This window comes from Hyaena hyaena, unplaced genomic scaffold, assembly GCF_003009895.1.
Source record: "Hyaena hyaena isolate Hyena2069 unplaced genomic scaffold, ASM300989v1 scaffold_434, whole genome shotgun sequence".
NCBI lineage: Eukaryota > Metazoa > Chordata > Mammalia > Carnivora > Hyaenidae > Hyaena > Hyaena hyaena.
In genome coordinates this window covers 1126857-1139885 of record NW_024081069.1, presented here as the reverse complement: position 1 = coordinate 1139885, position 13029 = coordinate 1126857, and the positions used below count along the sequence as shown (strand labels likewise).

General features: G+C 34.8%; 1 protein-coding gene across 4 annotated transcripts in view; it reads left to right on the top strand.

Moving 5' to 3' along the window:
• ZNF148 (zinc finger protein 148) overlaps positions 1-13029 on the top strand; it is a 125614-nt gene that overhangs the window by 48766 nt on the left and 63819 nt on the right. For all 4 annotated transcript variants that reach the window (XM_039253047.1, XM_039253045.1, XM_039253044.1 and 1 more), the window contains one exon: positions 5750-6098. In XM_039253047.1, coding sequence (XP_039108978.1) covers positions 5766-6098 — 333 coding nt within the window. In that variant the 5' untranslated portion in view covers positions 5750-5765. The remainder of the gene's footprint in view (positions 1-5749; positions 6099-13029) is intronic.

Below are 13029 nucleotides of genomic sequence, written 5' to 3'. Positions count from 1 at the left end.
AACTAGGTGTTTTCAGAACTTTTAGATGATTATGGTAGAAGTCTTCCAAATCTGTTTTTGCCTTAAAAGTTATAGTTGTTTTTTCTTTGATACAGGTATGTCTTTAGAACTGCTCCCATATTTATTTGTCAGCCATACTTAGGGTTATATTGTTTAATTTTCAAGTGAAAACGGGGAGGTAAAAGAGGAAGTTTCCTGGAGTAACTTGGAAAAGGTTTGCAGAAAGAATGGAAGGATGAAGAGGGTAGGGTATATGTAAACCTAGGGAAAAAAGAATGGCAGGAGAAATACTAAGGTGTGAGTAGTAGATGGAAATGGGGAAATAACAAATGTAGGAAGTGTCCATTCTTTCCAAAGGAGAAAAAGGGGTTTAGTGTCACAAAGCTCTCCTATGATAGCCATGAGGTAGGGGTAGCCAGCTAAGGAAACTTGGATTGCTTTAGTTGCCAACCCAAGCAGTGGTGACAGCACGGCCTCTAAGTAGATCAATGAGAAGTTCATTGAGTTCTTAATGTGTTCAGAGCCTTTTCAAGTTGGAAGGTTAGTATGGTGTGGCAAAAAGTGCACTAAACCAGCTAAGCCTGTTTTGAAATCCCAGTTTACTTCCAGCTGTGTGACTTGGAGTAAACCCCAGTTTCTTTATCTGTTAGATGGGGATATCCTATTAGTGTCTTGAGTGTTACTTACTATAAATGTTAAGTGATATAATATATAAAAATGTGCCCAGCACAGTGTCTTACATCTAGTAGATCCTGAACACATATTAGTTGTCCTTCCTCTTGCAAGCTGTGATCATCTCTGAAATTTGTAATATAGATCCTAACCTATTAATAAATTTGGAAAGATATTTTTGGGTTTTTTTTGTTTTTTTGTTTTTTTTTATTTCTGAGAGACAGAGACAGCATGAGCAGGGGTGGGTCAGAGAGAGAGGGAGACACAATCTGAAACAGGCTCCAGGCTCTGAGCTGGCAGTCGGCACAGAGCCTGATGCGGGCCTCGAACCCACGAACCGTGAGATTATGACCTGAGCCGAAGTTGGATGCTTAACCGACTGAGCCACTCAGGCGCCCCGGAAAGATATTTTTCTTATAAATGCATAGAATTCCCTTAAAAAAATCAGTAGGCACTTTAAGTGCCTTGCATAGTTGATTAAAAATGAGTAGTAATGGCCAGCTTGTCCATATGTTATGCTTCTGTTAACTTTGTCTTCTGAAAGCAAGCCCAGACAGTCCCCGCAGCATAGAAATAATTATTGCAAATGCTTGTATTAAAAGCCCATGTGTTTAGTTCTTTATTGAAAACTCTGACTCAAAGCTTATTTACTCTGTTTCATCTTATGAATCTATAAGGCTTACTTTCTAATTGGTTGCACACAGTTGATGAGAAGCATTAAATTAGGAGGTGATGACAAGGAGAGTCAGCTGTCTCTTCTGAAAGATAGGAGAAAATGATGGCTAATAATTTATGTTCCCTTTGAGTAGAGCATTGCTATTAGGCTTACATGACTAGGTGTTACCTAATTGGCCACAATTTGGATTACTTTTATACAGCTGAACCAAACAGTTTTCAATAGGAAAGGATGGTGAGGAGTGTGTGGAAGAGGGATAATTGAATGGAACAGGAAACTGTATTGTAACCCCCTAAATGCCCCTTTTGCTGTACCTGTCAGGTTTTTTGACAGAAGGAGATGAGGGAAGAATAAAACTTGGTAGGGGGAAAAGAATACAGTTTGAAGTAATCTGCTAAAGGAAGATTTAGGAGAAATTGGCCCAGGTGAGCTGGCTTCTTACTTTTTTCCTCTCTTGTGCTCTGTTCTAGCTTTTAATGATCTCTGTTTTGGGTGGCCATCCCGCTGTTAGCTGAATTAGCCCTAGGACATCATTGTCCCTCTTGTCTTGGCTCTTAATAGCTCTGATGTTTTATATTTATATCCTTTGTCAGCTGGCCACAATCCCTTACAAATAATGTGTTATCACAAGGGATTCAGGGTGGCTGGTCACTTATTGTTACTCCACCTAGCCCTTCTTTTTCCCCAGTTGGACAGAGGCTCCTGGGAACACAGAATAATTGTTTATTTCTTTTTTTCTTCTAGAGCAGTCTTTTATGTAAGTGGCATGATTTAAAAGAAGCACCATTTCTTTCTTCCTATTTGCTGTGTAATAATATCCCTAATACCTGAATTTCCATATTTGACCCATATAAATATTTGAGTCAAAAAGCAGTTGACTTTTTCATGGTTTAGCAGGAAGAGACATTTAAACTATTCACATTTTAACATTCATTGATTACATTAGTTTCCCTTTACACTTAGCTGACCCTCCCTGGAAATACTGAAGTTAGAGAAGAAACCTCAGCATGGGACCTTCTGTTGTAGTTGGATTGTTGAATGTGCAGTGAAGCACAAGAGAGCTTTGACTGAAATCATGCAGAAGTTAGAAGGGGGAAAGTTAAAAGATGATAAGTACATGTAAGAGAGCGTCAGGGACCCAAAGAAAAAACTTTCCTTATTATTTATTTTATTTTATTTTTTAAAGAGAAAGCACAAGTGGGGGAGAGGGGAAGAGAGAAAGAGAGAGAATCAATCCCAAGTAGGCTCCATACTGTCAGCTCAGAGCTTGACACTGGGCTCGATCCCAGAGCCCGAGGATCATGACTTGAGCTGAAACTAACAGTCAGATGCTCAACTTCCTGAGCCACCCAGGGGCCCCTCCTTATCATTTTTCTTAGTGTAGCTTTGTCCTTTTTCCTTTTACTATAGGCATGGTGAGATTAACTTTTTTGCTTGAGAGCCTTGTCTAATTTCCTGTCTAGCTTACTCTGCCCAGTTACTGTACTAGTTGAGATGTGTAATAAAAGCAGTGGCTCACTTTGTCTGGGTATCTTCTCCTTGATTTTTTTTTCACTTAGTGTATTGTGGAGAGCTTTTCACCCAGCACATAGAGCAGCCTCATTCCTTTTAATGATGGTGTGTGTTCCATTGTATGGTTGAATCGTAATTAATTTAACAAGTCTTCTATCAGTGGATCCTTAGTTTCTAGTCTTTTCCCACTAAAGGGTTGCACCAAACATCCTTGTACATGTATCTTTGGTTAATTTTGATGAATTACCTTATAGGATTGTGTATATTCCTACCAGTGAGCTTGCCTGGGTCAAGGGTACATTGTGGTGGTAGCAGCAATGATGAATTGCAATAAAGTTTAGCTTTGGGTATCATTATTCCCTTTCAAGTTAGGGACTTTCCACATTCTTTAAGAAAACAGTAAGTAAATAGATTAGAAGAATATAATGATTTGGTAAGAACCTCCAAAGAAATGGCCAGAATAGGCAAATTTTAGTTAGCCCTGTAAGGCTTAAGTTTCATTTCGTTGTAGGATAGTATATTTTCTAAGAAATGTGGTAAATAGAATATTAGAAGACAATAGTTACTTGGTGATTTATTTAAAATCTTTGTCCTGTAGATTTCAAGTTTGCTACTTAAAGATTTTTAAAAGTAAAAATCAGATTTTTGATCCTTTGTTTTATTTATTCTAGACTGATAATATCTGGTACTACGGAAGATAAGGTTAACAAGTATGAGTTATATTTTTGTGTTTTTTTACTTTGCTGTTTATGTGTTTTTTTTGAACTGTTTATTTAAGTACAGGTTTCTCCCTAAATGATAATCTTAGTAAGTGAAAGAGCATTTAAATTTCAGTAGTGTATTTGAATTTAACCGATCATTTATCTTACCTTTGAAAGCTATGATCAAGGTAGTAGCTAGTGATTTGGGAAAGAGGTGACCAAACCAAGGCATAGTTAATGCACTTACTACTTGTGGACCCTTCCCTTTGCAGAGGGTATATATGTTATTTTTACACAGTCTGATAATAGAAATCAATTTTGAAAAACAAACTTTGCACCAGTGCTTTCATGTTTTGTGAGATGAAGTTTCTTTGACTTTCATGATCATTATGTTGGTTCTTAGAGTAACACAGTGGAATTTGAATTTACGGCAACCAAAGTTAAAAGGGCAGATTTAATATTGCCTATCTTTTCTATAATGATGGAGTAAATAAAATAATTATTTGATAGTGTCTAGGTCTCATGACCTGTTAAATTTAATCATGTGTTATTATTTAAGAATATATTCGTGGGGCACCTGGGGTCTCAGTCTGTTAAGCATCTAATTTTGGCTCGGTCATGATTTCGTGGTTTGTGGGTTCGAGCCCTGCGTTGGGTTCTGTGCTGACAGCTCTGAGCCTGGGGCCTGCTTCAGAGTCTAAGTCTCCCTCCCTCTCTGCCCTTCTGCTTGTGCTCTGTCTCTGTCTCACAAATATAGATGTTAAGAAAAAAATTTTTTTAATGTATTAGTAAGGAAAGTATCACCTTTATTTCATTTTAACAAATTTAGAAGCATGTGTAAAAAATAAATATTATAGTAAGTTTTGAAATTAGAGATAAATGCAAATATGGGAAAAACTTCTGGTAATTTCACCACCCAGTGATAATGTTAATATTGTTAACATTTTACATAAACTTTTGTATATTTAAACATACATACATACATTTCCTTTAATATGTTGGCATGTTCCCGTACATTTTCAAATATTTTTCATGATTATTTTTATTACTGTTTTGTAGTGCCAGCAGATTTTAACTTTTTTGAAGTGTAGTTACTGACGGAAACATGCACACGTTGCAGATGTACAACTTGAAAATTTACAAAGTGAGCATACCTGTGCAACCAGCATTCAACTAAGGAAAAAATATTGCCAGCTCCCATATACTCCCCATTGCCTGCCTGCGATCAGCAGCAAATCCCCCCAACAGTAGCCATTATTCTGATTTTGTTTTTGAGAAAAACTGTGAGATATAATTTACATGATAAATTTACATGATAAAATCCACCCATTTTAAGTGTTCAATTCAGGGATTTTTAGTAAATTTACTGAGGTGTATAGTTATCACTATAGTTTTAAGACCTGTGTATGAATATATTTTAACGAGTTTTGTTTGTTGAGTAGTGTATTTCGATTTTTTTGCTAATGTAAACATTACTGTAGTGATTTTTTTATGTATATACTTCAATGAATTTTGTTTCGTTGGGATAGGTTCCTAAAAGTATAACCACCAGTTTGAAGAATATATGTGTTTTTATGGCTTTTGATACAAAGTACCAAATTACCTTTGAAAGTAATTGAGCTAATTTATTCTCCTACTGTTCATAATGAGCGTCTTTTTTTTTTTTATTAACCCACTTCAATATTGGATGTATATTTTTTTAAAGAGTCACTACGAATTAGGTGGATGAAATATGGTAGCTCTGTTTTAATTTTCATTTCCTTGATTATTACTGTAAGTGACTTATTATTTTATATTTTTAGTGACTTTCTGAGTTTTCTTTATGGTTTGCCTGATAGTGATTTGTCAATTTATTTCTTAATTTTTTTATTTTTAAGACATTTTAATATATTAAAAGACATGACTCTTGTTACAAATACTTTCCATCAATTTCCTTTATGTCATACTCAATTTTCATAATGAAATAGATTAAGATTTTTTGCCTTAATGTCAAAAATAAAAAGTTGCGTTTACTCCACCAGCTTTTGGAAACTTTATCTTGCTAATTTTAAAATTGGAGACAAATGAATTACATGAGTAAAAATTTTCTATTAAAGTGTATGCCTTTCATAATTGAAATTTTAAAAAGGATCAAGTAGACATATAAAACTAATTTATTATGCTTTGTTGCCAAACTTGGTCTTTCTAGGCAGTTATACTTAAGCATGAACATTGACGACAAACTGGAAGGATTATTTCTTAAATGTGGCGGCATAGACGAAATGCAGTCTTCCAGGGCAATGGTTGTAATGGGTGGAGTGTCTGGCCAATCTACCGTGTCTGGGGAACTGCAGGAGTCGGTACTTCAAGATCGGAGTATGCCTCACCAGGAGATCCTTGCTGCAGATGAAGTGTTACAAGAAAGTGAAATGAGACAACAGGATATGATATCACATGATGAACTCATGGTCCATGAGGAGACAGTGAAAAATGATGAAGAGCAGATGGAAACACATGAAAGACTTCCTCAAGGACTACAGTATGCACTTAATGTCCCTGTAAGTAATTCCTTTTTAAAATTAATGTAACTTACAGTTAGAAACATAATTAATTTTGTGTTAAGTAATACTTCAAGTCATTGAAGAAATTTCAGAAAATGTTGAAAGGCTTAATAGTTAAATGGGTGTTATTAAATACATACACTAAATATTAACAGAAATCATATTTGAAAAGGCAAAATTAAGTTTTTGTATTATATACATTTAGTAACTTATCTTTTTCCAGGATAAAATTTGTCAAGATTAGTGTGTATTAAATTTTAAGTGCTTAAATTTTAAAGATTTTGTTTTAACTTTCGGGTTTCCTTAAAGAGTAGAAAGATTGAATCTTGAGTATAACTCGAAAAAGATCATACACCTGAAGGTTTTTCCTTCAGGAAAAACTTGGCAATTCCTGGGGTCTTTTTTTTTTTTCATTATCTTTTTCAAAAGCCTATCAGCCTTTTTAGTTTTTCCTATTTATCCTAAATGTCATGGTTTATCACCTAAAATATTCTTTGGTAGGTACTCACAACTTTTTTGCCTTCTTGTGTTTTTGTTTTTATCTAATGACTGACCAATAAAACAATAACCATAATGTAGTCCTCTTCTATTCTTTCTGTGATATTAGACCAGGGTTTCTTTCAGTACATTTAATATACTGTACTTTTCCTTCTGCTTCGGAACCTTCATACCTCCTGCTTGTAGTATTTGCCTCAGCCATACCCCCTTTCTGTCTTTTTAATCTAGTTGGTGGTTCATCATTATCAGCCTGCCCCTTTTCATTAGTTCAGGTTGAGTCCCTGCAATAGGGACTTGTGGTTGCTTTTTCAGTGTCTGATAGATTGTACGCTCTATGAGAGCATGAATTTTGTCTTATTTTCCATTGTATCCCAGGTATTGGCACATAATCTGAATGAATGAATAGTACTTATAGTTGTATTCTAATACACGTGCCCACCAGCTTTTCTAGCTCTTTGCAGTAGACTTACTTTTTTTTAGCGTGTTAACATGATGGATTACATTTATGGATTTTTGAATGGTGAAACACCCTTACATACTTCTAATATATCCCACTTGGTTGTGGTGTATAATTCTTATTATACATTGTTGGATTCAATTTGCTAATATGTTGTTGAGAATTTTTGTATCTGTTCATGAGTTAATATTGTTCTAGTTTTCTTGTAATATCTTTGTATCTGATTTTGATATTAGGGTAATCCTGGCCTCAGAGAATGAGCTAGGAGAAGCAGAACTCTGCTTCTGAGTTCTGAAAGAAATTGTAGATAATTGGTTTAATTTCTTCCATAAGTGTATGATAGAATTTACCAGTTGAGTACACATGACCTGGTACTTTTTGGAAGGTTTTTTTCTGTTTTTGACGGTTATTAATTACTCAACTTCTTTAATAGATGTAGGGCTTGTTCAGAGTATTTATTTTCTCTTGTGTGAGCTTTTAGAGATTGTGCCTTTCAGGGAGTTGGTCCATTTCATCTAGATTATGAAATTTGTGGGCATTGAGTTGCCCATAGTATTCCTTTGTTATCCTTTTAGTATCCATTTTCCACAGGTCTCTAGAGCTGTTTCGTCTTGCAAAACTGAATCTCTGTACCTGTTGAACAATTCCCTGTTTCCTACCAGATCCTAGTAGAGGCTTACCAATTTTATTGATATTTTAAAGAGTTTATTTTCTGTTTTCTAGTTTTCGATTTCCCTGATTTCTGCTCTAATTTTTATGATTTCTTCTGTTGTTTTGGATTGAATTTGGTCTTGTTTAGTTTTCTAAGATGGAAGGTTAGATGATTGATTTTAGATCTTCTTTTCTAATATATGCATTCAATGCTATAAGTTTCCCTCTAAGCATGGCTTTCACTCACTGCATCCCACAAATTTTGATAAATTGTTTTATTTTCCTTTAGTTCCATATATCTTTTACTTTCTCTACAGATTTCTTCTTTGATCCACATCTTACTTAGAAGTGTGCTGTTTAGGGGCGCCTGGGTGGCTTAGTCGGTTAAGTGTCCGACTTTCGCTTAGGTCATGATCTCACGGTTCGTGGGTTCGAGCCCCACGTTGGGCTCTGTGCTGACTGCCAGCTCAGAGCCTGGAGCCTGTTTCAGTCTGTGACTCCCTCTCTCTCTGACCCTCCCCTGCTCACGCTGTCTCTCTCCTAGAAATAAATAAAACATTAAAAAAAAAAAGAAGAAGAAGAAGTGTGCTGTTTAATCTCTAAAGTATTTGGGGGATCTTCCAGCCATTTTTTTGTTATTAATTTCCAGTTTAAGTCTTTTGTGGTCTGAGAGCATATATTGTATAACTTCTGTTCTTTTTAATTTGTTAACGATTGTTTTATGGCTCTGAAAGTGGTCTGTGAATGCCCAATGTGAGCTTCATACTTAAATTACTTTAGTTGCCCAGATCCACTGTGATTTTTTTTTTTTTCCTGTTACTTCTGTACATGTTGTGTATATACCTGTAATATTCTTTGATTGGCAATCTACTGGCTTTTATTTCTCAGCTTAATAGGTTTCTTTTTCTTGCTTTTCATTTTGATAATTGATTTTTTCTTCTTTTTTTTTTTTTTTTTGCTTGCAGGTTTTTGATACCTGGGCTATGGTAGGCAATCAAATATATTTTGAGTGAAAAAACATTTATTTTAATTGAGGAAAACTTTAAAGTGAATGCTCTCAGCTCCTAATTTTAAAGTTCAGAGTTTGGACAACTTAATAGATTTGTATAAGCTACAATCCATCAAGATACAGAATATTTCTGTCATCCTAGAAGGTTTCTTTGTCTTTCTTCCTGATCAGTCCCCTTGAGAGCTTTATGCAAATGGAATCATATATAACTCTAATGTCTGGCTTCTTTGCTCAGTAATGTTTTGGTTTATCCATGTTGGTTGAGTGTATCAGTAAGTAGTTCATTTCTTTTTATTGTAGATTAATACTCTATTGCCTTATCATCCTAAAATTTGTTTATTCATTTCCCCTTTTATGGTTGTGTTAGCTCTAGTTTTCAACCTTTATGGATAAAGCTTCTATGAACATTCTTGTATGAATCTTTTTTCATTTCTTTTGGATGTGTCTTTCTAGAAAGTAAGCTTATTTCTTTTGGGTTTTTGTTTTGTTTGATGTAGTGTTTATATCTTTGCATCGCCAAAAGATGCAACATGATTGTTGAATCTTGTATAGTGAATCTTGAAATCAGGTAGTGTAGTCTTCCAGTTTTGTTGTTATTCTTTCAAGACTGTTGTGACCATTCTAGGTTGTTTGTATTTTCATATAAAATATAGAATCAACCTTTCAATTTCTATAAAAAGAATCAGTTAGGTTTTTATTGGGATTACATTGATTCTATATATTGATTTGATCAACATCTAAACAGTAGTGGGTTCCAGTCCATGAACATGGTATATCACTGTATTTAGGTTTTCTTTATCTTAGTATTGTTATGTAGTTTTCCATGTAGAGGTATTAGAAATATTTACCCCTAAATATTTCATGTTTTGGATGCAATTTCAAATGGTATTTTAAAAAATTTCAGGGGGCGCTTGGGTGGCTCAGCAAGTTAAGCGTCTGACTTCAGCTTGGGTCATGGTCTCACAGCTTGTGACTTTGAGACCCAGATCGGGCTCTGTGGTGACAGCTCAGAGCCTAAAGCCTGCATCAGATTCTGTCTCTCTCTCTTTCTCGCTCTCTGCTCCTCCCCATTCATGCTCTGTCTCTCAAAAAGAAATAAACATTAAAAATTTTTTTAATTAAAAAAATTTCAGCGATTGTTCATGACTAGTATGTAGAAATGTGGTTGATTCTTTTTTTCTTTTTCAAAAAAAAATTTTAATGTTTATTTTTGAGAGACAGCCAGAGTATGAGTGGGGGAGGGGCAGAGAGAGAGGGAGACACAGAATCTGAAGCAGGCCCCCTGCTCTGAGCTGTTAGCACAGAGCCTGATGCAGGCTCAAACCCACAAATTGTGAGATCATGACCTGAGCTAAAGTCAGAGGCTTAACTGACTGAGCCATCCAGGCACCCCAAATGCTGTTGATTCTTTTTACTTTGGCCATGCATCATGTGACTATTAAAAGACATATAAGTTCAGAGTAGTTACTTTATAGTTGCCTTAAATTTATTCTCAGTTATATTGTCTGATCCTATTGTTTATGCATTTTACATCATCTTTTCTGGTATATATCTTTTATTTCTTTTTACTCTTTTATTGTATTGACTAGGGGCTTCAGTACAGTGTTGAATAGAAGTGGTAAGAGTAGACATCTTTGCCTTGTTCCTGATCTTTAGGGGATTGCATTCAGTTTTTCATCATTAAGAATTATTTTACCTGTAGATTTTTCATAGGTCTTTATTATGGTGAAGACATTTTCTTTCTAGTTTGCTGAGATTCTTTTAAGTTTATTTTATTTATTTTGAAAAAGAGAGAGCATGAGAGGGGCAGAGAGAGAGAATCCCAAGCAGGCTCTGCATTGTCAGTGTGGAGCCCAGTGATGGGCTTGAACTCACTAAATTTGAGATCATGAAATCAGGAGTCAGATGCTTAACTGACTGAGCTACCCAGCCAGCCCTGCTGACATTTTTTTTCATACAAATGAATGTATAACTTAAATGCTATTTCTGCATTTATTAGGTGATACGATTTTTTTTTCCTCCTTACTATCTTTATATGGTGAATTACATTGCTTGATTTTGAAGTATTAAACCAACCTTGTGTTCCTAGGATAAACTATACTTGATCATGACGTGTCATCCTTTTTATACATTACTGGATTCAGTTTACTATCCTTTTAAAATAATTTTTGATTTTTTAAAAAACTTCTTTTCATTTTTTAGAGACAGAGAGTGACAGAGTATGAGCAGGGGAGGGGCAGAGAGAGAGGGAGTCTATAGATTCCAAAGCGGTCTCAGGCTCTGAGCTGTAATTGCAGAACCTGATGTGGGGAACTGTGAGATCATGACCTTAGCCAAAGTCAGATGCTTAGCCAACTGAGCCACCCAGACACCCCTTTATAAAATAATTTTAAGTGTACATTTGTGAGGGATATAGTTTTCTTGCAATAGCTTTGTTTTAGGTATACTGGCTTCATAAATGGGTTAGGAAGTATTTCCTCCTGTATTTTCTGAAAGAGTTTGTGTAAGATTTGTTCATTTCTACTTTACATATTTGATAGGTTTCACCACTGAAGCTAATCTGGGACTGAGTTTTCTTTGTGAGAAGTTTTAAAGTTCAGGTTCAGTTTTTTAAAACATACATAAGGCTTCTCTAGATTTAAAATATTTTTTCTTGAATCCATTTTGATAAGTTGTATTTTTCAAGGAATCTGTCCATTTCTTCTTGTTTAAGTGAACAAAATTTTTCATAATTAAAAAATTCTTTTCTTGTTTGATGGATCTATAATGATTTCTTTCTTATTCCTGATAGTGGTAGTTTGTCCTTTTCTTGATTAGTCTGGGTAGAGATTTATCAATTTTATTGGTCTCTTGAGAGAATCAGGTTTTGGTTTTATTGATTGTTACCTTTGTGCATTTCAACTTTAATTCATTTTTATTATTTCCTTATCCCCTTGCTTCTACTTACTTTGTTTTTAATTTGCTCTTTTCTTGGCTTTTAAAAAAATTTTAAATTTATTTTAGAGAGAGAGAGATTAGTGTGTGAGTGGGGGAGGTTCAGAGAGAGAGAGAGAGGGAGACACAGAATCCAAAGCAAGCTCCAGGCTCTGAGCTGTAGGGTTCAAACTCAGGAACAGTGACATCATGACCTGATCCAAAGTTAGATCCTTAACCTACTGAGCCACCCAGGCTTCCTTTTTATTAGCTTTTAAAGTGGGAGCCTAGGTAATTGTTTTAGACCTTTCTTCATTTTTCACATTAGCATTTGAGGCTATAAACTTCTTTTCCTTTGTGATTTCATTTTGACCCATGGATTAGAAGTGTTTTGCTTAACTTCTAATGTTTTGAAGTTTTCCAGATATTTTTTTGTTATTGATATTTAATTATTGTGGTCAGAGAATGTGCTGTGGATAATTTCAATCCTTTGAAATTCATTGAGACTCTTTTAGGGCTCAGTATATGATTAGTTGGTGAATGTTCTATACTCACTTGAAAAGAATGTATTTTGGAAATTATTGGATGGATTATTTTTGTAAATGTCAGGTCAAGTTGGACTAGTTTTGGTCTTTGATACTTTAAAAAATTTTTAATTCTAATTCACATACACTATTATATTACTTTCAGGTGTACAATGTAGTGATTGAACAATTCTGCATATCACCTGGTGCACTCCTTAATCCACATCATTTATTTAACTCATCCTTCTACCCTGCCTCCCCTCTGGTAACCATTTATAATTAAGAGTCTGTTTCTTGATTTGTGTGTGTCTCTCTCTTTATTTCCCCTTTGCTTGCTTGTTTTGTTTCTTATATTCCACATATGAGTGACATCGTATGGTATTTGTCTTTTTCTGACTGGTATATTTCATTTAGCATAATACTTTCTAGCTCCATCCACAACATTACAAATGGCAACATTTCATTCTTTTTTATGACTGAATAATATTCGTTGTATATATATACCACATCTTTCTTTATTCATTCATCAATTGATGAACACTTTCCATATCTTGGCTATTGTAAATAATGCTGCTATAAATATGACAGGGGGCATATATCCCTTTGAGTTAGTGTTTTTTTATTCTTTGGGTGAGTACGCAGTAGCATGATTGTTGGATCATAGGGTACTTCTATTTTTAACATTTTGAGGAACCTCAATACTATTTTCTACAGTGGTTACACTAGTTTGCATTCCCACCAAGAGTGTCTGAGTGTTTCTTTTTCTCCACATCCTCGCCAATACCTGTTTCTTGTGTTGTTGATTTTAGCCATTGTGACAGGTGTGAGGTAGTATTTCATTATAGTTTTGATTTTCATTTCCCTGATAATAAGTGA